Source organism: Melospiza georgiana, chromosome 17 (genome assembly GCF_028018845.1).
Source record: "Melospiza georgiana isolate bMelGeo1 chromosome 17, bMelGeo1.pri, whole genome shotgun sequence".
Taxonomy (NCBI): domain Eukaryota; kingdom Metazoa; phylum Chordata; class Aves; order Passeriformes; family Passerellidae; genus Melospiza; species Melospiza georgiana.
Genome location: NC_080446.1, coordinates 1,837,351 through 1,864,889, shown reverse-complemented (window position 1 = coordinate 1,864,889; position 27,539 = coordinate 1,837,351). Strand labels below are relative to the sequence as shown.

The window sequence follows — 27,539 nt, the reverse complement described above, 5'->3', positions numbered from 1 at the left end:
CCTTCCAGAATTACCTGGTAAGTAATTACCTTGTATATATTACACATTCTGTAATGGTTTTGGATAATCTTTATTTGCCACATAAGCGACCTAAATTTCAGCCTGGGTAGGGTTGCTCATTTTAGACTGGAAGAACATTTTAGAGAAGAACTTAAAAAAACACATTAAAAACCCCCAAAAAACCAAAACACATGATTTTAACTGCAGTCATTTTAGAAATGTCCTCTATTGAGGCAGGATAATTTTTATATTGAGGGAAACGAGCCCCCGGGTGCGATGTAAATGTAGTGATGTGAACTGAAGTGACTTTAGCAGGTCTCGGTGTGTCTTTGGGGGAAAAAGCGGAGACCGCATGGAAACTCACCTCCTCCTTATCCCATTTACTGCAGGGAGGTGCTAACCTCAGAGTCTAGCGGAGATTAAGCACTTTGCTAACAGCATTACAGATTGCATTTAACTCCTAAAAACCTCCTCAGTGCCAAGTGGGACACTCGGAAATGTATTTTAATTCTTTGCCTGCCGCACTGCATTCCTCTGTAGTGTTCATCCCTCTGGAGCAGAGCAGCTGGGTGTTTAAAAAAATGAAAAATAGATGAACCCTGGGCAATTTACACAGTAAACCTGTGTATTCGGGGAGCCCTGATGGGTGCCAGGCCCCTCACTGAGCACGCGGGGCTGCAGCCACAGGACAAAAAGGGTCGTGCTCATCATGTCCCCAGTGACCCACGCAAGGATCAATGCTGTTGAGGTATATTGGCTATAATTACGTTTGCGCCTGGGCGACACCAGCTCTGTGTTTCGTGTTTGGGTGGGCGCGGCTGTGTTTGGGATCGCGTCCATCACTCCTTGTCCTGTCTGAGGGGACGGGGCGTGGCCACAGCCGGGCGTGGCCCTGGAGGCGGGGCCAGCGTTGATTGAAACGCGCCGGGCGCGTGGCCAGCGCAGGCCCCGCCCCGCGGCGGGCGTGCCCAGCCGGAGGGGCGTGGCCCGGGGCTGCCCGAGCAACAGCTGCCGCGGAGCCGTTTACAAACAGTGCCCCGAGCGCGGCGCGGCCGCTGCCCCGCGGCGCCTCGGCTCAGGTGAGGCAGGGCTGGGGGGCACCTGCCGGGGGCTCCGGGCCCCTTCCTCCTCCTCCTCACCTTCCCCGCCCCCCCGGGGGCACCTGCGGCAGGCGCAGCCCCGTCCCTCGGGCGGCCTCTGCCGTGAGGGGCCGGTTGTGCGAGCGAGCGCGGGGGGGCCGCTGCCGCCGGCATGTCTGAAGGGTTCGGGGCGCACCCCCCCCCACCCGTGGCCCGGTTGGAAGCGGGGCTCGGAGCCCGCCCTGTCCCCGCGCTGTCCCGGGGGACGGCAGGAGGCGGCAGGCAGGGCGGCGCGGGCCCGGGGGGGCGGAGGAAGGTCCAGGTGTGTGTGGCCCCGCAGGTAGCGGCCCCTCCCGCCGCCCCCTCCCCACGCGGGGCGGGCGCAGCGGCGGCGCGGCCGGAGCCCTTCCCCAGCTCCCTCCCACCCGAAGTTCGCGCTGGCCCCGCGCTGCCGCCGCCGCCGCGCCGCCGCCCCCTCCCCTGGCGCCCCCGGCCGGGCCGCGCTGCCGTCCGTCCCACACCTGGGGGGTCGCGGGCCCCCCCGAGGCGCCGCGCCGGGCCCGGGGGCCGCGCTCGGCCGGGGTGGGGGAGCGCGGCGACACGAGAATATTTCTTTGTGAGTCAAAGATGTTCCTGGAAGAAGGATTTGTAGTAAGTGGCTCATGGGGCGGAGGGGGGGGTTGTTAATGAAAAGTTTATTGATCCGTTTTGCCAGGTTTTGTTTCATTTACCTTTGTCTTTCAAAGACCAAAGCCTTCCCGATCATTTCTTTAGCATCGTGGTTCTTTTTTTTTTTTTTTCTTTCTTTCTTTTTTTTTTTTTTTTTTTTTAAAGGGGAATAGGAAGTTTAGAAAATAAATAAATAAGCCTCAACTGACTTCTTAAGCAACAAAAGAGGTTGCCAGGCGAGGGCAATAAAATTCTAGAATATCCAGAGATTGGATTTCATTCCTGTTCCGTGATGCCCCCTGGACTTTCTGTTTTGGGGTGTGAGGCTTTTTTTGTTTGTTTGTTTGTCTCCCACACAGAAAACCTGCACCCAAAGTAAGGTCTGTATGTTCTCTAATGAGCCATCCCATAAAATGTGCTGTGTGACTCCCAGTAAGTATTTGAATTGAAGTGTAATAGTTTTGAAGTGGTGGGGAACAAAAATCTTTCTGTTGGGTTATTGATCTGCTGATGAAAGGCGTTTGAATGTGAAAAGGGTTTAGTTTAGGGGGGTTGTGTGTTTAAAGGTTTTTTTTTTTAAGGCAACATTTTTTTTTTCATTTTTGAAATGACCTTGAGAGGTTTAAAACTACATCAGTTTCTACCAGTGGGTTTGAGGGGGAGGCAGGAGCAGAAGAATCTAGTGAAAATCGAAAATAGAAATAGGAACTGAAGTATAGCTGCAGTGAAATATTTTCTTATAGAAGTATGTGAAAAGGGAAGTTTTTGTAAGAATGTGTGAAAAAGAGGAGAGGGAAATAACGCAGTTTCAGATGCAGGGAGGGGGGGAGAGAAGGGAGCATATCATTCTTCACATTTTATTAGGCCGTGAAATGCAGGAGTGATATGATCTGGAAGACACAGAAATAAAACGCCTAACTGCAAGTTGAATAGCAGGCATTGACTTGCTGACCAACGCTTCCATGCTTGCTGGGGGCTGGTGCTGGGGCTGCAAAGGTAGCAGAGCACAGGGCTGTGACAATGGCTTGCAAATGCTTTAACGCCATGTTTTATTGCTCTTAGGAGCTCTTCTTAACTGGAGGTTTGGGAATACGACTGAGACTTTAATTTGGGATGTCCACACTGAGGTTTCAGCCTTTCCTTGGATAATAGAAAAGGACAGTTGCAAATAAGTGGGATAAACTGCATTCTTTGGCAGAGGGGGAGGGAAGAGGGCGAGGGTGGAGGAGGGTTTTTTTTCCTTCCCCTTTACTAGTTCTGTAACTGAGTCAATATTTTAAGATCTGTAGCAGGAATGTGGCTTTGTGATCACTGATCGTTCTGCAACGTGTTTTTTTAGTGAGCAATCTCGTCATGCTGAGCATAATACTTGGATTTTCGATCTCTATAGGCTCTTTCCTGAAATCAGCATCTGAGTTTTGCCTTTTAAGTTTTTCAGGGTGGTGAATATGAAAAACAAATAACTTTAGAACCACGGCTATTACAGTGATTATTGATTGGCTTGGCCCTCAGCCAAGCAACTCTTCTGCATGCAGCAGAGTTGCTGATTTACATTCTGTGGATTGTTTTTCATAAGTTAGCTTTTTTTAATCTTTAAACAGCATATATGGCAGTTGAGGAACAGTAGATCAGTTTTTAGTTAAGGTTGTTCAATTATGTCTTCATCGCTTTGGAGTTGGTTGAATGACTTGACATGAGATTAAGCACAACAAAAGAAAAGGCAGGGGAACAACAGCTGCCTTCCAGTACCAGAGCTCCAGATTCTGAGCACTTCAGCGTTTTACCTTTTACTGTTACGTGGTGTCAGGTTTAAATGTGAATATTTCTATTCCCTTTGCGAGAAGCTCAGGCTTGCTGATAACACATCAGCCACTCAAAACCTGGATGTTCGTGTTTTGGGGGTTGTTTGTCTGCTGCATTTTGCAGAAAATGATCAGAGGATCTGATACTGAGCAGTGAATTGATCTCATTAACTTTTAAGACAAAAGTAGCAAACAGTCCCCACTAGTTTGTACTTGTTTAGTTACTGTGTGGTAAGAACTTTAAGGTGTGTCCTTAATGGCAACTGACGATTCTTGCTGCGAAGCCTTGTTTATTTTAGGTAGATGTTTTATACAGAATTTCCACTGGGACAAATTACTCCACTGACTGCACTTATTCTTTCTGAAGGCTGACTGTGAGCATAAGAGAATAATTTTGCCACGCTGCAATCAGGCTATATTTAAAAATTGAAGCCATTAAGTTTTGCTGTGTATTTTAAGGCTTTTCCTACTTCCTTTGTTTAAACATTCTCAAACAGTGCATATCATAGATGAGTTTAAAACATTCATATGGCACTGTTGGGGCCGAATTTAAAATTAAAATGAATACCGACGTCCTTGTTGATGAAAATAGAAAAAGCATTTCTTTAAATAAGTGGATAGTTTCTGGTTTTGAGTGTGGTAAGGAGGCTATATTGGTGTCTTGTAAACAAAGTTTCATATTAAGTAGTCTTTAGAGAATGGCTTCCAGGCTTTGCATTAGAGGATTTCTTTCTTTTCCTCTTTAAGTGAATAATGTTTTTTGGTTTTGCTTTGTTTTGGTGGAGGGGTGGGGAGAGCGGGATTTAGGGTAGGGGCTGGAAAAGAGAGGAAGATAATAAACTTTAGCACCTTTTAATCAGACTGTCTTACACAAAAGGCTACTTGATTCTGGTTTCCCCTTTCATTAGATCACACTCCAAAAATTCCTTTTTGAGCACTTATTCTAACCTTCAGAAATACCTCCTCTTACCACTGTATTTTCATTTGGAACTATGCTGATAGATTAGTACCATGTTTTATACAAAGTGCTAAGTTATTACTGTAATCAGGGGAAATTATTTTAAAAGGGAACTGTGCCTTTCACTTAGACTTTCAATCCTGTGATTACAGTAAACTTTTAGTTACAAAAAAAAAAAATCTGAGAGTTTGCAATTAAGAAGCTCTGGGGAAACGTTAAGTAAATTTTAACTTCCCTTTGTTCTTTTGGACTTTTTGTTGTCCCAGCTCTTTCTAACCTGAATCTTGATTTGGAATGCATTGTCCTAGGCAAAGATTCCATCCAGTGTATATGTAAATACACTCCCTCTTTCCTGTGTTATGAAATGCTGGCATATGGAAAGAGCAGCCCCCCTTTCCCCAAGGTAAAATGGGCTGAGCTTTCTTTTCTTTGCAAGAAGCTGAAAGAAGAGTTTGACCTTTGAACTCAGCCTCACACTTCCACGCTGCTTTGGGGATGATTAAATAACCCAGGATATTTGCCTGTGTCTTATGCTTATTTATCTCACTTTAAATGTTGTAATACTTCACTGTTGAGGTATTGTCTTTAAATATAGCAGGACGAGCCTTGGGGTTGCAGCGGGGCTGCCATGTGCCAGCTCAGCTCTCGCTGGGGACACTCTGCATTGCCAGCCCCCCTCAGAGCCTTCCCACATCTCATATCGCCATGATTCAAGGATTGCTTTCAACTTTTAACCGACTTGGGGCATTTCTCATCACCCCCCCGCCTTTCTAAGGTGACTTTAGGAAAAAAAAAAAAAGTTTTTCTTCCTGGTGCATGAATGTGCTGAGGGGATTCTGCTGACTACTCTATGCGTGCTTTGAGAGATGTGACTCATTCCACAAGAGATTTGCAACTGAATACAAAAGTAAGGAAAAGGATATGACCAAGCTATGTAAGATTCTCAACACATGTTGTGTTTTAGGATTAAAAAAGCCTTTTTCAGTCTAAATTTACCTAGGTTTTTATGTGCTTCCAAACTGAAAGTTGCTTTCTCTAAATAATTTGCTTTTAGAAATCAACTTTTTTTTTCCTTCAGTGAAATTGCCAAATAATCTCCTTTTGTTGCTGATGAAGCTTGTTTGTGCCAAACGTGGGTGTATGTCAATGAGAAAAATACATAAAAACTTCTACTGTTATAATCATATGACTTTGGTCAGAACATAGTTTATAGCTTATCATAAATCTAGAACTCTTGATTCTTCCTCCTTTTTTTTTTTTTTTTTAAGCGGTGTGATAAGAGCAGACTTTGCAGTTTCAAAGTAGAGCAGTGTACATGCTGGGAAAAATGAGTTTGAAATTAAAAATATAGGTGACAAACGTGTTTGGAAACACAATGAGATGGAATTGCTTATCAGGCTGCCTGGAGGATTTCAAAAGAAAGCACAAGAGGAAATGTGGGTAGAATATGCAGGGAGATCTATGTAGATCAGGGTGACTTCAAGACTGGAGCAGAAAACCATCCAAGCAGAAGTGAATAATTGACTGGATGGTGCTTTTCTATGAGCTGCAGATTTTATGTAACTAAAAGTATCAAAGTCTGAGTTTGTTTATGCGCAATAGGTACACTTGCATTTCTCACTGTAATAAAGGGAGTGCAGTGTGCTCTGATTGAGCTGCATCAGGGAAACTGAGGCCTTTGTGTGGTGCCTGCACTTTGCTGTGATAGCAGGGGACTGGATGGGTGCAGTCCTGGGGGCTCTCCCAGCCTCTCTCCTTTGCTGCTCAGGAAAAGCAAATCAGATTTGCCCAGATTTACACCAAGCACTGATGTTTGGTGTAGCGTAAGGAAAATGGATGTGAAGGTGGCCCAGAGGAGCCCCACTTTCTGTTCACCTTCCCTGTTTGTTTCTAACTTGTTTTTGTTCTTATGCTGGTAAGATTGGGGTCTGAAGTTGCGTGTTAGAAAGCTCAGATTCCTGTGGATGCTTTACAGGCAGCTTGGCCCTGTGCAGCCCAGGCTGGTGGGTGCATCACCCATCCCTGCAGCCCACTGGTGAGGGGGAATGTAAGGCTGGCTGGTTAAAAAGTCTCCATCAGTTTCTGGGAGATCTCCCACCTGCATGGGAGAAGGGGGGCAACTTTTGGAAGCATTTGTTTCTATCACTTTTCTATTTTAGTACCTTCAGATGTTGTTCCAGGGGTGACTGAGCTACGATTAAATGTCTTTTCCTGGACTCTGTACCTTCCTCCATCTTTCAAGATTGCCTTTTGCAAGCACCTAATTGTGGTTGTGTTTGAGAGTGACAACTTCCAAGTGCCCTGCAGAGCACAGGGATCAGATACTGCTCTGTTCCTTCCAAGGGGCAGCAGTTTGAGCTGTGCTGGGTGGGAGCTGGGTTCAGACTTGAAGCCAGGTGAGAGCACATTAATGGCCTTAACAAAGGGACTCCTTGGCAGTGACCACTTCTCTCAAATTCAGGAGTAGTAAAATAATCTCTTTTCCTGTTATTTCACCTATGCTGCCCAAAGGGATGCTACTTGCCTGTAATTGTTACAGAGGAACTCCTGGCTCTTGAGTAATAAGGAATTATGTCTAATTTGGTAAACTGAATTTACCACTTCTTTGTAGTTGTGGCTGTTGGAGAGACCTTACATTCCTCTGCCAAGAAGTAAAAAAGTCAAATTTGCTTTTAAGGTCTCTGAAAGTACCTTCTTTTAAATGAAAACCAAGACTAAACATACAAGGCAGTGTGTGTAAGGTGAGACTGACTCAACAATAAAAATGTATCACTCATTCCACCGAGAGCCTTTACCTGCTGTGGAGAGAACAATAAACTGTTTTGTAAGGTAAGGGGTCATTGCCAGTTTAAGTGCGTGCAACTTCTTGATTTAATGAAGTTGCATCATCCTACAGCAGTGGTGAAATGTGTCCCAGACTTATTTAAAATAGGATTATTCTTGTATCTTTCAGCTCTTCTACAACAGGTATTGGTCACTTCTGTTGTCTAAATTACACTTTGGTTTTGTGGCTCCTGAGAAATTATCTCCTAATCAGAGGGAAAAAGGAAGAATATCTGGCAGTTTGAGCAGTCCTTCTGAACTTTAAAAGTCAATACTTACTTGTAGTGCTTCCTCCTTTAATGCCAAGAATTAGTCTCTTTTATATTTGCTCTTGCTCAGTGGAGGAAAAACATGTGCAGAATGCTGCAAGCGTATACGATGCCTGCTCTAAAAGGGGTAATTACATCCTTTGATAGAAGAGGCATTCAGCTCTGAGGAGACACACTCAGCTCATCCATCCTCTGCCAGAGCCCTGCTACACATACAGCCTTCAAGAAAAAGGGACTCCAGGAAAAGGTTTTTTAGAGAAAGAGGATATCCTTTGTTTTTATTAGTATAGATGTCTGAGATGGGGGAGGGAGTTTTCCTAATATTGTTCATTATTAACTATGAGTTATTTTCCACTGGTGATTAAAATCCTGTTTGCGAGGCTTCAGGGGGAGAATGACTCGCATGTGTGTCTGTTTTATCTGACTGCAAAAGGGCTTTCAACTCAAAACCTTTCTGAAGTGTGTGTGCAGGAATGCTTGGGTAATAACAGTCTCCAATTCTGTGTATGTCTCGCTCTGGTTGTGTTTTTGTGAATTGTTTTAGGATCATTGTGTTGGAAATCTCTGGTGGTGTTAGAAGGAACTGTAACTGAGCGTCTCTCCTAGAGGGGATAAAAAGGATAAGCCGTGAAAGAGTTTAAGTTTAGGATAACTTTGAAATCTTCAAGCCTGAAGGATGAAGACTAAGGAGGGGGACTTAAATTTGCAGATGGAGGGAGTGGAAATTCCAGTTTAGGGTCATCTTTTATGTTCTCTTTTCAACCTGAACATCTTCGTTTTGATCTTTCCTGCAACTGAAGCAAACAACTCTCTTCCTCCCCTTCCTCCCCCTGAATCTCCGTTTCCTTTACAAGTGCTCGTGTTAGTTCTTTATCAGGCTGAACTGTTAACAAAGTATAAAAAACAGTTTTGTGCTTGCACAGTTGGTATAAAAGGCTCGGTGTGACGAGAAGCAGTGCTGGGATCACTCACGTGCTCCTCCACTAACAGAATACGCTGGGAAGTTTGTGAAATAATCTACTGTTAAAGATGGGAGTAGCTCTTGCCCTCCCTAGAAAGCAACAGAATGCCCAGTAATGAGGAATCATTCTTGGCTTCTGTGCTGCTCTGCACAGTCAGGTTTTATCTGGACTGACTTAAATAACTTTCCAGTGTTGTCACTGGAGTCGTGGGCAATGGGCAATTGTATTCTTTTAGAAATAAGGTCATGGTCTGTGGAGCAAAAACTGCATCATCTTCCCTAAAATCAGGGACTGTCCTGTGTCAGATGGGGTGGCAGAGGCATTTGTGCCTGAGGAGGAAAGCCCCTCCTGCCCCAGTGTGACACACACGCTTCTGCTGAAGCGCACAGAGGAACTTCTGGGGCTGCCAGGAACCCCTGCTACCTGCAGAGACCAGCCCCAGGTGTCACTTTGGGAATCTGACTCACCCTTTGGGACACTTGGTGAGTGAGGAGCTCACGGTGACACTTGGCTTTGCTTTCTGACCAAGTGTGGGAGCTCAGGGATGCCAGGGGACACCAGCAACAGAACCCACACTCAGCCAGGACACTGGAGGGACATCCCAAAATCTGGAGCTCATAAATATTGTTAGGAACTATTTGAGGGTGCTGTTTGTGCTTAACTTTGTAGGTGTGGTGCAGCTGCCTTAGCTTTATGCCATGATGTAGATGTATATTAAAAAACATCCTAAATAAGTTGAAGTTCAGCCTCAGCTCAGGTCTTAGTTGAGAATTTGAAGGTGTTTTTATTTATGCATGAGCTGCTGTGCCTGTGATCAGTGTTACACCTGAACGCAGCTGTGCCCAGATAAAACAGATCACATACATACAGTAGTTTTTATTTGTGGTCCCAGTGAGGTGTTGTTACAAGTAATGTTAACTGGTTTGTTCTATCTGTGTTCCTTAGGTAGGACTGGAACAACTACAGTGAATCTTTGAAATTGGAATAAAAAAAGGTGTTAAACTTGTAATTTCCAATAAGCAATCAGCAGTATAAAATCTATTTACCAGCAATCTGTTCTGGGGCATAAACACACCAAGAGGAAAGAACAGTTCATGTAAAATGACTCTTAATATCCTGAAACTTCTTGAAACATGAGGAAAACTGTAGGGTTTTTTTTTTTTTTAAGTGGAAATGAGAGTTGCATGTAAGTTTCTCAAGTTCAATAGACCCAGTAAAAATTAAGGTGGTTGATTTGCAGCAGCTGGAAGAAGCTGGTCAGCTAAGCAGTGATAATTTTGCTGCTGGCCTTGAGTTTGAGAATCTGGGTTTGTTGAGGTAGTTGTGTCTGAGTTTTTATCTGCCAGAGAAGAAAAGTAACTTCAGTGTCCTGGATTTGGCTGTAACTCTTCAAGTTTTCTCACTTCTCTTTTTCAGAAAGTGTTGCAGCAACTACTTTAACTTCTGTAATTGTTCCAGGTCGCTTTTAACAGTTTAACAATGGTTTTGCAGCACTGAATTAGCAAAGAATAGTTGTTTATCCTGAGACTTGCCATGCAACTTTTATTCCCAGTGCCTCTGTAATGTGTTTCAAATGGGAAATTCAATGGTTAGACTGTGCTATCCTCTGAAAGGTGTGTCTCGAGTTCTTGTTACATATTCATGGAAATTTTGAAATGCAGGAAGTAGAAATGCAATAAAATTACTCCTGATAGGTCATTTCCCAAAGAAATCTTCAAGACTATGTAATATTTTGTCTTGGGTTGTGTAATTTAATAAAAATAAATTAAATTTCTCTACAGGCACTTAATTAAACTTTTCTCTGTTTTAATAATCCATTTATATGCAGCAGGGTTTTGGTGTGGTTCTTAGGTTGTGTGGCAAGTGCAATGAAAACAAGATGTTCTCATCTGTCCACTGGAATCTTTATGGGTGTTTTGTGGTGTTTATAAATACAATGGGTATTGCTGTGAACCTGCTGAAACACTCAGCCAGGGATGAGTCACTTGTGAGCTGGAGTGTGCTAAATGCTCAGGCTAAAACTTTTCCAGTGGTTTCATTCTTTCTTCTCAGCTGAAATATAGTTCTGGCTGCATGGAGTGCAGTAGGTGGCACCCTGGACCTGAGGTGCATTGGTGATCCAGGAATGGTCCAGGGGAGCTGTGCAGGCTCCTCCTGCCCTGCCCTGCCCTCACAGCAGCCTGTGGGCCCTGGGCTGGCCAGGAGGGACAGGGGGTGTTTGCAGATGGGCAGGAACTCACAAGTGCAACTTCTTGCCTTGTTCTGTGAGGGGGATAAGTCATTTTTTATTTTCAGCCTTGAGTTCATCTGTAGCAAGTTTATCGCTGTTCAGCTGTTGGAAGGAAGGATTTCCTGTTTTGTTCTGTTCCTTTACTCAGTATCTCTGATACTGGTGTGTCCTTTCGTCTTCTGAAAGTGAAAGAAGGCACGAGAAATGCAGGTACTGTGTTTTATTTGCTGAGCTCCTGCACAGACCTTCAGCCATAGTCAGTGTTGTAGGTTGTCCACTTTTCCAAGGAAACACCAGAATTGAAGCAACTCTGGACAGTTTTCCTGCTGCCTCCAGGGCTTTGAATAACAGGAATGTAATTAATCAGCGTTTTTGGTCCTCAAATCCAAGGCATATTATCTTCAGTAGGAAGAAAGGTTTATTACTAATGGATAAAATCCTGGTGGGGATATTTGGGTTGTAGTTCTGGCATGTGTTGGCTTGTCTGAACAGCGAGAGCATAAAATCCTGCCTGCTTGTAAAAGGCATGGATCTAATCAGAGTGAAGTGTGTAATCACCAGATACAGAATAAGACTGAGCTTTCTAACTCACCTCCTGACTCCAGTGCTTGTATTCTTTTCTTCTTCTCTGTTTAAATACATTCTTGTCTAGTTGTATCTGTGCTTCCCTTCAGAAATGCCACCTGCAGTTTTTCCCAGTCTGTAGCTGCTCTCTCCTGTGTATCCAAGAGCTGCAGAGAGGCATTTCAGATTCCTGAAACAGGAATATCTTGCTCTGTTTGCAGTGCTGCCTGGAGGATGAGCTGTGCCTGGTTCTTGGGACTGTTCAGAGCCTCTGTGAAAAGCAGTGAGAGCGCTGAGCAGCCAGCACAGCTGCAGAGTGCCCTGGTGAAGTCTCCAAAGGGCTTCAAACCCATTGATAGCCACCAGAATTGGCCCCAAGCTGCTGTGGAACTCCTCTCATGACTCAGGTGTTGGTTGTACACTCTGTGTGGTTGTGAGGACTGGTTTTGTTTGCCAACAGCTGAGATGAATTGAAGCAGTTCTGTTTCCAAAGAAGATTTATCAGAGAAGATGTTATTGATTGATTGATTGAGGTGGATTTTTCACCCATCCATGACCAGCCTGGGCCATTCCCTAGATGTGATCTTTGCCTGTTGCTTAAATTCTAAAAAATCCTGGAGCTGTGGCTGTCAGTGTTGGTTTTATCCTGGGCTGGGTTTGCCCCATGTTAGAAGGTGCTCTCTTGTCCCTCACCTCAGCCCAGAATGCTACAAAGAACAGGGCACTGAGGGTGCATTTTGCTATTTCTCATCTGTTTCCTTTCTCCAGTGACTTCATTCTTGTTGCTCTGTCGTGTGTTTGCTGTAGTGCCACAAAGTGGGAGTGTAACAAACCTTAATTGGCTTTTTCTGTTTGTAGACACGAGCAAGGAAGTAGTGGCTGCTGAGTCGCAGCAGTTCAGCTCGTGGGACTGACTGCAGGCACTGCCCTTTGGATCTGCCTTCGTGCCCCAGAAATGCCTCTGGTCTCTCTCTAGCAGGATTTCTGTGCTTCTTCCTGCAGGGCCCTTCCCTATGGCTCTGAAAGCAAAAGCACTCCACTCTTAAGTTTGTTCCACTTTTTAAATCTTGCTTGGATTGTTTTTTTGAAATTTGAAACTTAAGTTATTTTCAGGCAGATGCTCACTGAGCTTTGCTGTAGCATGTTGGGTAAAAAATACCTTTTAAAACTCCAGTAGAAATAGAACAAAAAGGCAAGTTGGAACATGAAGTATAAAACATGCTAACCAGCAGCCTTTGATATGTTTTCTCCTGATGTTTTACAAAAGGGAAAAAGTTTTTTGAATACTTGAGCTTCAAACTTTGGTTCTGGCTCCTTCACCTGCCTATAGGGAGTGAGGGAAGGTCTGGGCTGAGTGGGGAGGGCAGAAAGGCAAAGGCTGCAGGAGAAGCAGAAGTGTCACTGCGCAGTGAAGTGAACCTGCCTGTTCCAGGAGATTTTTGATTCATTCTGCAGAGAGGAAGTATTAATCATGGCAGTGATGAAACTGAAAATGGGGATAAAGGGCGTAGTTAGAGAAGAGACTTTGGCTGCAGAAAATGCAGGTTCTGTCGCCATCAGCACTGATCTGGTCCCTCTTACACTCCGCCTCACCCTGCAAGGTCCTGCATTTCTGTCTAATTTGGGGTAAGGCTTTGGCCCAGGCCAGAAACAACTTGGGATTTAAAAACCCTCTACAATTCTTGATATTAATTGTGCTGATTGTGTCAACCTGGGTTAGAGGGCTGGGCAGTGAAGAGATTTTGAACTTTGGAGAAACAGGAAAAAAATGAAAAACAAGCAGCTGGCAACAATAATTTTCTCCTGTTACTGGCATTCTGGTGTGGTGGTGTTTTATTTTCTATTTTTACCCATGTTCATTAGGCCCCAGGATCTTGTGGTCTGCATGATGGGAAAGGAGGTGCTGACTTTTCACATTGAAAGCAAGGAGTGTTCTCAGGGCAGGGCTGCAGGAAGTGGATGAGATGTTGGATCCATGACTCCTGCCAGTGTGTGCTGAGGTTTCCTTCCCCAGCTGCTTCTCTTGCCTGGGCTGATTTCTGCTGAAATGTTTTGAGATTTAATGGCTCAAGACCACTTTTTCTGTCCAACCAGCTCTGATCAGAAATAGCAGAGAATCAATTGATAATCATCATCATTGTGGAAGGCTGGCAGCCTGAACTGCTGCAGGGCTGTGGTTGAATTATTGTCCTTTCTTTGGGTCAAATAAAACAAAAGGCTTCCTTTTTTTCTGTATGAAAGCAAGGCAGAGGTGGAAGTGGAGGTGAATTTTAAACCCCAACTGTGTCCATGCTGTTTTCTGCTCTAGGAGTTATAGAGCATAATGTATTTTGGGGTATATTAGTTCAAGTCATGTGGTCACTGGCCAGCTGGCTCTTAGGAAATAATTTGCCAAAGTTTGAGTCAGATTTTGAATGAATTCTTTTCATTAGTTATTACTTTATTTGGAAATGTCTCAGAACGATTCTTCTGCAGTTTATATTAGTCTTGTATTAGTTTGCTAGACTTTTCCTTTACCCAAAAATTTCATCAGCTGGAGTCCTGAACTCCACAAAACTGTAATTTGTCAGCCCAAAGTTGTGGCCCATGAGTTGCTGCTAGCAGGCGTATAACTCTGACTTAAAGATTTAAATTGGAATTGTGATTAACTGTATTATAACCCAATTTAATCTTGCAGAATCCTAAACCTTCCTTTGTGAGTATAATCAATAAATAATGTTTTGTTTTGTGACACTTTAAAAGTAGAAGAATTTTGTTTTCATAGTGTAATAATTGGCCTCTTGGATGAGTTAAGTACTAGATTTAAGTACTGTTCAAGAAACAGTTCATACAAAATGTTGAGATGTTCTTACTGTACCAGCCCAGAATTGTCACAGGCATTGTAAATATGGGTGATAGGAAAAGCTTTGAGTGGTGGGACTGGTGAATGGTTCTTCATACAAAGATTTTGCTGACACTCCCTCTGTACCAGGACTATAAAAGCTGATGCCAAGCTATCTGGTCTTAAAAAAAAGCAAAAAGCCTTTTGCTTAACAGCCTTTAGAGGACAAACAAGTGAAGTTCTGCTGTGGTTTTACAGGTTCAAGGAAAGGTTACTTGGGCTGCTGCATTGTTATGAGTTCAGGAGAGCACTGAAATATGGTTTCAGCAGCTTTATATAACTGGGTAAGTGCAGGTTTAGAAAGGACAGACAAAGTCTTGCAAAGAAATAACAGTTGTAAACAGAGGGATGTTCAAGACCAAACTATTTCAACTTGGCAGGTAGAAAAGTTGGCTCTTAAAAATATGTTTTCTTCTAAAGCACTGGATGCTTCTCAGCCCTCATATTTTCATTATTTGGGAGACAATACTTCTCTTTTGAAAGGTCTGACTAATTATTTTCTCTCTTTCCCAGGTGCTGGAGTTTCTTTGTGGCACTGAACTTGGCCTTGAGTGTATTTTACCCAATGCAACTATTTGAAAAGTTTGTGCAACAAACCTAAGTGCAACTGACTGTATCTGTAGACTTGAAAAATCTGAAGAAACAATCCAAAAGAAACCTCATCCCATCACTGAGCGAATCTTTGGATTCTTTTACTGGGATGTGTGAAAGCACATAAAGCTGAAGAAGAAACATTTTCTGCTGGTGGAAAGAAAAAAAACCTGAAAATCATTTTCCTGGCAGAGGTTTTCCAGCTGAGCAGACTTTAGAGCACATGTTGGAGAACTCTACAAGTGTCCTTACTGTGATCAGGGAGCCCCCCCAGAGAAGTGCAGGCTGCCATTAGGAGATGTAAAGGAGCAGCAGGGAGGAAAGATGCCCACGCAGCCTCTCCTGGCCTACATGGACGGACCCGAGGGAATAGCCAGCGCCGTGGGAGCCCAGATGGAGAGCAGCGACGCCTCCATGACCATCAAAGGAACCAGCACCATCTCCTACAAGAGCCTGCAGGAGAAGTTCCTGCTGCAGGCCGAGGGCTGCGCGCCCCTGGACTGCATGTTCTGTGATGAGACCTTCAAGCACCCCGAGGAGCTGGGGAAGCACGTGCTGACCGAGCACAGGCCCACGCTGTGCGAGCCCGCCGTGCTCAGGGTGGAGGCTGAGTATCTCAGCCCTCTGGACAAGTGTCAGGTGAGAACCAGCTCACCTTCACCCAGCAACGAGCAGGACAGCGAGGAGCTGAGCTGCAAAGTCTGTGGGCAGACGTTCGATAAAGCTTTCGACATTGAGGCGCACATGAAAAAGCATAAAGATTCTTTCACCTATTGGTGTAATGTTTGTGGGCGAAGATTTAAAGAGCCCTGGTTCCTCAAAAATCATATGAGAACGCACACTGGAAAACCTGGTTCTAGAAACAAGCATCAGCAAGGTTCTGAAGGCCCCATAACAATAAATGAGGTGGTGCAGGAGCACGTAACTGAAAATGTAACGTCACCTTACAAAATTTGTATGGTTTGTGGTTTCCTATTTCACAATAAAGAGACTCTAATTGAGCACAGCAAAGTGCATACCAAAGAATCAGTTCCCAATGGTGAAAGCCCCCAAGTGACTGCTGAAGTCAATGCAGAAGAAACGTCTCAAAACCAGGAATTTTTCCAATTCTTGAATTTAAGACCAAATTCGGTTCCAGAAAAGGACAAACTGCAGAAGCTTGCGAAGTGGATCGCTGAGCTGGATCCTTTCACCACGTATCAAGCATGGCAGCTGGCTACCAAAGGTAAAATTGCAGTTGGTCATGGGCAGATTAAAGAGCCAGGGCAAGAAGGAAGTACAGACAACGATGAGTCATCCTCAGATAAAGAAGAACTCTGTGAAATTTGGAATGCAAATAAAGGTAGCCAGGCTGAAACTACAGGGAAGTCAAAGGTAAATAAAAACAGCAGTTTCACAGGGAATGGTAACCTAACCCAGGACAAACTGAAACATCCCTCTGGTGAAGTGCCTTCTATGGAGATGGATTCGAAATCATCCCAGAACAAAGAGAAGCCAACCCACTGCTCTGAGTGTGGGAAAGCCTTCAGGACGTACCACCAGCTGGTCCTTCACTCCAGAGTGCACAAGAGGGACCGGCGGGGCGATGGGGAGACTTCCACTGCTGCCAGGACCTGCTGTGCCGACATCATTGGGAACCTGGAGGAGAATGGGGTGGCAGAGAGGATGGAGGGCGGCTCTGAGGATGGCTCTGAAGATGGGCTTCCAGAAACAATTAATTTAGGTGAGTAGCACTGGGAGCACTTCAGTTTGAAGTGGCTGTTGCTGAGAGTTGTTTAGGAGCTCCTTAGAGCCAAAGAATGCGTCATGCTTTTCCGTTATCTTTGCAGAACGTGATAGGAAATGTTCAAAAACTAAACAGGAATGTTATGGTAGGGGAAAGGGAACAGAGGAAAATGAGAGGGTAAGGAAGGTTTGGATGCTGCCATTTTGAGGTCTTTGAAGTTGTGTTGGGGCTTCTTGCAGTCATTGAGGTCGATTTCATAGCAGTGAGTTTAACAACTGGAAAAAGTCACTGTTTGCTCACCCCTTATCTCTAACTTTACTGGATGCTTTGGGGTGTTCCATATCCCTTCTCATCCAGCACATGTTTTTTACAAAGAGTATTTTATGAGAAATAATTGCAGTTTCCCTTTCCTCCCCCTTTCATCTTCTAAAAGCAAAATGTTTAGCGCTCAAACTTTTGAGGTTCTGAGAAGTAAAGAATAATTTACAACTTCTTTCTGTCTAACTGCAAGTTCAGTGTTTGTTCTGAACAGTAATTTGAAAGCCTAAATGTCAGAACCAGCATGTTTGACTCATTTGTGTAAGGCCACAGGCTGTTAATATGTGGACCTGTGTGTAAGAGAGGTGTGTGTTTAACTCCTCTGCCTGGAAGGATTGCTGACAGCGTGGATGGACTCCATCTGTACATTACCCAGGATTAATTCTGCATGTCAGTGTCTTAGAAAAGCAAATGATACTGAATGATTCCTTAATTGAAAAAGATTGCATGTCAGGGACAAAAGGCCTGGCAGAAGTCTCCAGCTGATCTGCAGTTCTGTGTGTGACATGCTCCCAGCCGCCTGTAAGGAACAGACACTTGCATAATCTCAGGGCAAGACACGGCGTACAGAATGTCCTGGCACCCACACAGGCCTGACTTGGCCATTTCTGGTAATGTGCAGCCCTTCATTTTGCCTGCAGGAACAAAGGAATGAAATGATTACCTCATGTGAAGTTGCTTAGTTTGTTTCTCAGCGCCTTATCCTAAAGCAGAGCAGATTTTGGTGTGAGCTGCTGAGTCACACCTCTGGAGACACAGCTGTTTGTTTAACTCACAGGCTGAGCCATGCAGCACTTCCAGGAGAGACACTTTCCAGCAGGCAGGAACCTCAAAGAACTCTTTCAAGTCTGTTATAGATCCGACTTCTTAGTCACACCGAAGGTCTCCTTCCTCCCAGGGTTTCCAGTCAGCCTTGCCTTGGAGTGGAGCCGGCTGGCTTTCAGTGGGAGCCACAGCGCAGCCGCTGGTGGTGTTTGGTGAATTCTCTGCCATTCCGCTGTCCCTGCCGCCCTCTTGTGGCACCTCCTGCCTCTGCACTGCAACTGCTTGGGCATCCCTGGATTTGTTCCTGGAATACCGGGGGCACCATTGGGACATCCTGGCACTTCCTCACTCCTTAATAACACAGTGAAATACTCCTCATCAAATCTAAGGAGTGTCTCTACAGATATTCCATTGATTAGCACATAAATAATACATTATTAGAATTAATTCAAAAGAAAAGGCATATTTGCCTTCCTTCCCCACCTTTCTGTGTTTGACTGTTGTGCACAGAGCAGGCTTTTAGTCTGAATCATCCCACTTGCACTGATTCAAACATCTGCTTTAACCAAATAATACAGTTATAACCTGTGTGAGTATTTGAGATGGGCCATTCTCCATCAAGGTTCTGTAGTTCAACAGAGAACTTTTTTCTTCTTTGAATCTTGTTTTGTATCTTGTTTGTTTTGTGGGCTCCTTGGTCACTGTCACAAACCACAGTGTTGTGGACAGAAATCTCTTTAACTCTTGTGCTCTTGTTACTCAGAGTGCAGCAAAACACAGCAAGAGTTACTTGCAGAGTGTAGAATTTGACTGCAGTTCAGAATTTTATGTTTATCATTAAAAAATTACTGTTTTTAACAAGACTGCAAATTTGCATTTGCTCTTCGTAATATGCCTGTATTTTCTCTCAAAGATAAAAATGAAGACAGTTTGGAAAGAACAAAAGTTAAAACCCTTGGGACCTCCAGAGAATGCAGCTACTGTGGAAAGTATTTTCGCTCCAATTATTACCTCAATATTCATCTCAGAACTCATACAGGTAAATGGGGGCCACACCTTTGGGGGGGGAGGGAAATCTGCTGAATCCACTTGGATAGAATGTTTGATTTTGCTTTTGAAATACAGAAATTGCCTTCAAAATTGCTGATGATAAGAACAAAGTTTTCTCTAATTCTAAACAAAATTAAATAATTGCAATTAAAATTTATTTGATTATTTACTTAATTATAAATTGTCTTAAATAATGCTGATTGCATTAAATATTGTTAAAAGCATATATTTTAAAGTTTTTATTTTTCCTACATTTAGTGCTATAGCAAAAGTTTAGGGTTTGGTTTTAATTTAAAAAGCAGCCAATTTCTCAGGTGTGAAGTTGGTTGTCTGCCAGCTGCTGGTACCTGGGGAAAAGCTGAGTCTCTTTTTCAACTCAATCCCTTGTTTTGCATAGCCAGACAACCCCTTCCTGCTGCTGCCTGTGTGTTCTTGGGGGCAGCTCTGTTTGCAGCTGAGCTGCCCCGTTGGTGTTGGGAATAGGGCACTTGTGGGGTGATCAGGGATGTTGGGGTTGACCCAGAGTTCCACTCCTCGCTTATCTCTGCCAAGCACGTGGTCAGTTCCCATCTCCATCCACAGCCAGCATGTGGAAACATCCCAGCACAGCCAGAAGATGTCACTGTAGTTAGTAAAAGCATTAAGATACTGTTGTTTAAATGTTGTACATGAGTTTGGGACTTAGGAGTGTGTGGAAGGGGAGAAAAATCAGTTTTAGTGTTTGAGTCTACAATGTTCCCTTGTGTTTGTGATCAGGACTTCAAATCTCAGAGTGATTTACTGATGAATTTGTGTTGCAGGTGAAAAGCCGTACAAATGTGAATTCTGTGAGTATGCAGCAGCCCAGAAGACTTCCCTGAGGTATCATTTAGAGAGACACCACAAGGACAGGCATGGTGACAGTGCAGCTGATGGGAAGGGTGACAGCAAAGGCTCCCTGCGGGGTCAGGAGACGGCGCTGTCGCTGGCTGCTGATGCTGCTCCAGAAACCAAAAATCTGAAGAGGCTTTTTGATGGTGCCAAAGATGCTGAGAGCTGCCCACCTGCCAAGCAGCAAAAGGAGGTTCTGTCCTTGAGCAATGCAATGGGCAGCACAGTCTTTTTGAAAGTAAAGAACAATTCCAGGGAATCGAACAAAGGTTCTGTTTGTAGCAGTTTGAATCAAGTACCTGAGAACGTGCCTGCTCCTTACCCGGAGAAACTAAAGGCTGAGAAGGAAACCAAGGAAGCCCAGCCTAAGAGAGAGAGAAAGGCTTCTGTGGCATCAGAGGAAGATGATGTGCAGTACATCTGTGCTTTTATTGGTGGGAAAAATGTGAACAATGTGCAAGAATGCACTGAGAACTACAGACGCAGACCCGTCGTGGACTGTCACGAGCAGCCCTTGGACTTGACCAGCAAGACTTCCCAGGAGTGTTCAGTGATTGCAAGCAGAGGCCTGCTGGCCCCCAGCACCTGCCCCTTCTGTACCTACAGGACATTTTACCCCGAGGTCCTCATGATGCACCAGAGGCTGATGCACAAGTACAACCCTGACACTGTCAACAAGAACGGCTACAGGAGCAAGGCCGTGGCCAAGGCGCGGCGCACAGGCTGCCCCCCGGCCCTGCTGGGCAAGGACGTGCCTCCTCTGCCTCTGCAACCCAACAAAAACAAGGCTTCCACAAACCCACAGCAAAAGCCACTGCAGCCAGGGAAAGCCAAGCAGTGTGCCCCTCCTCAGAACAAAGCCCCTCTCTTCTCCGCGGGCGAGTCGAGCAGTACAGCCCCGAGTAACCTCAAGTTTCACAAACAGCAAAGCAACCTTGGAGCTCAGGCAAACAACTACAGACAACCTCAGCAAGAAGAAGTGCACTCCAGCTTCAGGATCTCTCCAGTACTGGACAGAGTAAAGAAATCTGACTATAAAGTCAAAGTTCTGGGTGCCCCAGTGACTCAGTCTGGTCTGGTCAGTAGCAGCATGAATGGGGTTCTGGAGTCTCACCTCAGTGAACCTGGCTGGGCTTGCCAGCGAGGCAGAGACTATCTCTGCAGTAAATCTGGGAGCAATGCAAGTCTGGACTATGGAGAAAGCTCTTCCAAACGGATGAAACCCTCTGTGGTAGCTGTGGAGCACCTGGACTCTCCTCTGGCTAATTACAGGAGATACGAAATGAGCAGATTTCACGTTGCAAACAGATATGCAAATCTGCTACCTCAGGAATACCCTCGCACCAAACCCACATCCTCTGTTCTGCCAAGCAAACAAGGGCTCCTCAGTGCAGATGATGCTGATCCTCCCAATGGATTGACTGCTCTCAAAGCCTACGAGCCATACAGCTCTGGGTCACTTTATGGTTCTTGTGGGCCTAGCAATGGCCAGGTCAGCAGCTCGACAGGAGAAGGTACACTCCCTCCTTCCTCCTCACACCACTGCCACACAGGGAGGGGAATGGCATGTAAATGAGTGTGTTCCCACCTTGGAACATTGAAAATACAGCTGTACTTAGCATTTCACTGGGCTCAGTCCGTGCTTGGATTTTAAACTTAACATCCAGGTTCAGCAAACTCCTGGCTTGGGGAATTGAGTGTGGAAGGGCTGAAATTTAAAGAGGGGTCTGTAGTTCCTCAGGTTCCCCCTTCCCCTCTGCCATGGGTTTCTGATGGCAAACATGTATTGTTTGCTCATCAGACACTCCAGACATGTTGACTAATCCAGGATATGGAATGAGACTCTCTGCTTAATGTGCCAGAAGTCTTGGACCATCTGGAATATTAATAAAACTTTTTACAAAAAAAAAAAAAAAGAACTGCCATGGACAATTGTTCCCTTCAAGAGCAGAAAGGGATGTATTGCAGATCATAAAACTGATGTAAATTTTGGACTTCTGCTCTTCAATGGATTTAATGTTCAACTTCCAGTAGGAACAGAATACCAGAATACTTTGTTAAATCAAGACAACAGATTTCTGCTATTCTAATTATGGTGCAGCAATGCTCTGTGGAAACTTCTGGGCCTAGCAGAGATAAATGATTTGTGATGTATTGGGAGAACTCTGGTACTTCACAAAATACATGCTTCTTGTGTTTTGTCCTTGGTCAACATTTTCAAAAAGTCAGCAGGAGGCTGAGATTAAAAGGTGCTGGATGATATTTAAGCAGTTGTCTGACTATTTGTAGAAGGTGGTATTTATGACTTGAAGCTGAGCTCAGCATGGACTTAGCTACAAATACAGGACTTTGAATTTTGAGATGAAGATCCCATTATAAAAATGAATAGCCTGTGTGGGCTGTGTAGTCTGAAAGTCTGTGAAGTTCCTGAACTCTGAATGCTCCCATTCTCTGGAAGCAGTAAAGTTGCTCCTCTGCAGTAGTCTGGGTTGGTAACAAGCAGGGGTGTGTTCCCTCAGGTCAGCAAACTGCAAACACTGAACCCACTTTTAGTTACGAGGCAAAAAAAAAGTATTTGCCCACTCTGTTCTGGTTTTTGTTTGCTTGCTTTAAGGTTATGGCCTTCAAAAATATATCACATACAAATAATTTCTGTTTATATATAAATATGCAGGCTTTGCTAGTGGGTTATGGGAAAGGTGAGGGAAGGTGTCACAGTTGTGTGCCCAGGCTGGGCAGGGAGTGGAGAAGGAAAAGCAGCAGAGCTGTGTCACTGAGGGGTGAGGAAATGGGGTTAATTCCTGCTTTGGTGCAGGGCTTTGGCTGTGCAGGTGTGTGAGGAATGCACACTGGGCTCTGCACAGGGCTGGCCAGGAGCACAGGAATTGTCACAGGGATCAGCGAGTGTGTGGAGGTGCCGCAGTGTGGGCCAGGGCAGCGGCTGCAGGAGCAGCTCTGTTTGTAACAGAACTCCTCTGCAATCCACCTGGCTCTTCCTTTGGAAGCTCCACCTGTGCCAGAGAGGGCTCCAGGCTGGGCTTTGCTTCCTCTGCCCGGTGCCAGCCTGGAGATGCTGCCCTGCAGCCCAGAGCCCTCAGAACGGTGGCTGCAGCTCATTTGACAGCATTGTTGTCATGGAAATGAGCATTTCATTGTTCATTACCCGGTGCTGGCTTGGGGTGAGAAAAGCAACTTTTTATGGCTGTTACTCGATTGGAAAGGCTCTGAAACAAGCCCCCCTCCAGTGGGTTTTTATTGCCACTTCCATAAAAGCCCTGGGCTAGAAGATGTGGGTTTGTGAGGGTAATTTCTTGATTTTTCAACCAATTTTCTCAGAAGTACCCAACCCAAACCCTGATAGTTACTGAGAAGGGTTCAGGGTAACAGCCAAGCCACCTCTCACTGTCAGAATTTTATTTTAGGTGGAGAGCAGAGATAAAAAGTTTCTTTAAATTCTTTTTATTTTTCGTTAAAAATATGAAACCCAACAGTTTCTGTAGACCTCAGCTGTGTGATACCATCTGCAGAGCTGTGCAGGTGCAGACCTGCAGCTTTCTGCCCTCTCCTCCTCCTGAACCCTGCTGATTTTATAATCCACGATGTCAAAACCTTTTTGTGAGGGCCCGTGTGCCTCGTGGCAACATCCCCGTGGTGCCCCCACCGTGTTCTGTCGCATGTTAAATGCTGGATCAAGTTGTCAGGAGAATATGTTCCACTTGGCAAACTTGATTAAAGCATGATGCCTTCCCTTATTGCTTGTAAGCTTTGCCATCCCGTGTTGCCCTGAAGAGACAGAAACATTCTGAAACCACTCAGTTTGTGTTATTCTCAAATTAGTTGCCTTTGCAATGGCAACATGTTATCAGGGATAACCTGTTGGCTGATTGATTTGGCAGAGGCTGCAAATTAAAGACAATTGCTCGTGACACACTCCAATGGCTCCGTGGATTCTGTTGAAATATTAATTTGGCTGTGCCATTTTAATTTAATTAAAGATCAGGAGGGTTTTTTTCAGTGCTGCACTGGAAGCTCTCATGGAATATGGATGGCAGTTGGGCTGTTTGGATCCTGTGGGAGAAATGATTCTGGACTTTTTGCCTTCATTTTATGAAGTGCTTTTGACTGCTTGCCTAAGCTAGTAAGACTTAATATGGAACAGGCATTGATTTCACATCTATAAATGTGAATTAATGGTCTCAGATAAACACAGAACTACCTGTATACTAGACTGAAAATTGCTTAACAAAGGTCTGCAAGTAAATTATATTAACACTCTTTAAAGTGTCACGAGTTCCATGTAATCCTCCATGGCAGCAATGAAGTACCTCAGTTTCCCTCTCAAATACTCACTGAAAAATTCAGTTTTCAAACAAGTTCAGGAACTGATTTAGGCATGAAGGGTGCAGCACTTAGGTAGGGGCATCTGCTGTGGGATGAGTTAAGCAAAGACATTTCTTTCATGCAAATAAAATAAGTAAAATTGGGAGCTGGACATCACTTGGATAAAACCACAGAGTTGTTAAACTATCTTTTCACTCTCCTTGTATTTATTCTGGATGGTGAATTTCCTAAAATAGGAATATCTAGATTTTTGAGGCCTGATTGTGAGACGATTTGTCAAGGAATGTTGGATTCTGGATGGTGCTGTGGACCTGAAAGGAGCAGGAAATAATGCTAACTCCCTTAAATGTTTTTTTTTCCAGGAAAGAGATCAGTTTCATACCAACCCTTACCCAGCAACCTGCTGCAGAAGAGAAGTTTTGAGCCCTTTGTGGGGAGCACACCCTTCAGACCCAGTGACAAGAAGAACTGAATCACTCCAGAACGGTACACAAACCTCCTGAACTAATTATTCCTTAAACATTGCATGGGGTGCTGATGGCATCAAAGGTTCCTGCACAGCATGAGGAGAGCTTGTGAAAGTCTGAGCCTGAAAAGATAAAAATTTCCTCCTTATAAAATCACCAGATGCTGGGGGGGCAGCTCTGACTGTTTGGCGCAGTGGTAATGGCTTCTTTGATAGGTACAGGATGCTCCTTTTTGAAGAGAAACAGGAGGGTAACACTAGATAAATAGATGAATTAGTTACAGTTCCAGTGGGAAGTGCTCAGTGAAAGCCGGGCAGTGGAAGCTCAGTCGGTCCTTGAGGGTGGAGCAGCACAAGTGAGGGAGGTGCCTGTGCTGACACAGCTGGGGTGCTGGGGTGGTTGGCTGGGCCCCAGCCCCTGCCCATTGTGCCCTGCTGGGCACTCAGGGCTCCTCAGGGCCCAGCTCTGGCTCCTGAGCCTGGGCAGCTCCTCCCTGTGATCCAGAGCTATCCCAGGATAGCTGTTTGGATTTCCCTGTTGGGCAGAGGGAGGGAGGTCAGGTGGAAGCTGAGCCTGGTGCTGTGAGTTCATCTCAGTGCTGCAGCTGGATCTGAGACTCAACACCCTTCACTGCTCAGGACAGGACTGCTCTGCAGGACTGGAAATAAATAAATAAATCTGTTGGCCTTTTTCTAACCCAGAGCTACAGATCATTTCCTTTTTAAGGAGAACACTTCAGGAATATTTCTGGAATGCTGTAGCACCTGGGCGAGCACACGTGATTTTATTGAAAGATTTTGGGAGCAGGGCTATCTAACATTCAGTTGACAGCTTTTAAAACACTTTTATTTATTGGTATTCTTCTAATCTTACTGCTCTTACTGTCCTACTAGACATAGGTGTGTCTGGTTCTGTTGTTAACTTGATTTCATGCCTGAGATTCTTCCTGGGGCTGAGCATCTTCCAGAGTAGACTTTATTTGCCAGATAAAAGCTGGCAATCCAGACTTCCATGGCAGTATCAATTCTTTAGCAAGGATGTGGAAGGAATTCCCTTTGTTATAAAGACACTCCTCCCAGCAAAAACTGTGCTGTATTTTAGAGCTGTATACCACAAATTTATATTTATTCCTCTTTTTTCCCCCTCCAGGTCTAAGGATACAAGTGCATATTCCATGGAGTTGTACCTGCAGTTCATCCCCTGAGGAAGAGAAAATGGTGAAAGCTACTGAACTAAGCTGTGATTGTACTGTATATAGAAACACTACAGTTTTATAATATTGGTTCTTTTAACATTTTGTACCAAATAGCCATACAAAAGTAGTCTAAACAGTTGGGTTATGAAGGTGTGTGGAGAATGTATATCTTGACCTTGACTTTTGAGTATTTTTCATTAGAATTAATTGACCAAATATTAGGTAGGAGTTCTATTTTTACATACTTGAGCGCTGCTGAAGAGTTTCTCTTGGAAAGAATATATATCGTTGCACCTCAGGTAAACTGTAAATATTGAAGTTGAAAATCCTGTTGGCGTAATGCTCCTTTTTCATAAAAGTGAAAGTTTCTCATCTGTTGGTTTTTTTTTTTTTTCCTGTTGAACTATGTTAGTTTTTTAAAAGTTCCAAATAAACTGTCTGAAAGTGTCCGGTTTATAAATGTTGTGAACATGAAAGCAACGGTGCTGACATTGATCTGCCTTGGCTGGGCGAGGACCAGGCCCTGCTGGAGGGCTCTGCTGCTCTGGGGCTCTTTCCAGCACGTTTGAAATGCAGGCATGAGGCAATACTTGACATTTTGGATTTCCTGAAATGTGGCTGGATTCTTCTCTTGGCACTGGTTGCTGTTCTTCAGAGAAGCCTCTTAAAAACACCTCTGCCACCATGCAAACAGAAAATCCCTGGGACGTGCTTGAGAAACAATAATGATCTCCATGTTGCAAATGTTTGGTTCTGTACTAAGCTCCACACAGTCACATTTCAAGAAAGAAAACTCCTTTGCACCTTTGTCCAAAGCTGTAAAGTCTCAAATGAGAGCCTTGAAATATGAATTTGGGTTCTGCAGACTGCAAAAGGGATGTGGCTGTGATGGAGCCTACTTGACTGTGCTTGGAAGCTTCTTGATGTCAAGTTTTAGCATCTGCTGGGTGTTTAAAATGAGTGAGAAATAACCTGTAAATGGGAGAATATCTCCTTTTATTTTTTTGTGAAGACAACAAGAGTTTTTTCTAATGCACATGCAGTTTAATTTTTGTAAAGGGAAGATGGCCAGTTACCAGCCAGTGAAGCAGAACTGTTGCGTTTTTAACTTGCCTTCCTCGTTTCTTCTCATGAAGTTGTAGTTAAGAGTTAATTCCTTCTGTACCTGGCTTTGACTTCCATATATTTTAGTAAAACAAAACAAATATTTTGCACTGTTTGTTTTTCTCTCTTCCCTCTTAAAGCAAATGTAAAATAGCAAAACCTAGAAACTCTTGTTTTTTCATTATGCAACTTGAGATGTTCCAGTTATCTTGGTTCCTGTAAATGGGACTGGTTTTTAATGTCTCTGTAAACTGGCAATGGAATGAAGTGCTGTGTATCAGGAAATTGTACACTATTGACCTGTTTTCCTGTTCATAAGCTGAGCCATATGTACATAATCTAGATTTTTGTTTTCCTAGTTTTGCACTTTTATAGCCTATTTTTGAAGATGAATTCACTTGGAAAAGGGTTAATCTATTTTTGTGTGTGATCTCTCCCTGTCCCGGCGGTGCTGTGCCACAGGGGCAGGGCTGCTTTTTAACGTGTTGCAGCAAACAGACCTAAGGCTTGTTTGTTTTTAATCTCCTTCATGCTGGTACAGTTTCCCTCAAGGCTTTTGTTGGGGTTGGAATGGAAAAATGGACCTGAAGACTCCGTTCCATGGCAGCATCACCACACTTTGCCCATCAGTATTAACTATTGGGATACTACTGGTTTTGTATGTTCCTTTGGCAATAGCAGTGCATATGTAGAGGTACAAATTGTTGATTTTTTTTTTTCCTTTTTTCTTTTTTAAATGTATTTATTTCATTCCATTTTGTTCTATTTTAATTGTTGGAACCGGAAGTCGGCAAGCAGCAGGCACACATTACTCATTTAATTTATGATGTATTTCACTTTAGTTGAGTATATTATTACATGTGGATGTAAATATA

General features: G+C 44.2%; 1 protein-coding gene across 1 annotated transcript; it reads left to right on the top strand.

The window, feature by feature from the left end:
• The first annotated feature begins 1,003 nt into the window (after window positions 1-1,003).
• ZNF217 (zinc finger protein 217) lies at window positions 1,004-27,539 on the top strand. The gene is made up of 6 exons (XM_058036522.1): window positions 1,004-1,079; window positions 14,751-16,551; window positions 18,551-18,676; window positions 19,488-21,071; window positions 24,261-24,384; window positions 25,515-27,539. The coding sequence occupies exons 2-5, from the start codon at window positions 15,153-15,155 to the stop codon at window positions 24,368-24,370; spliced, it is 3,219 nt and encodes a 1,072-aa protein (XP_057892505.1). The 5' UTR covers window positions 1,004-1,079; window positions 14,751-15,152; the 3' UTR covers window positions 24,371-24,384; window positions 25,515-27,539.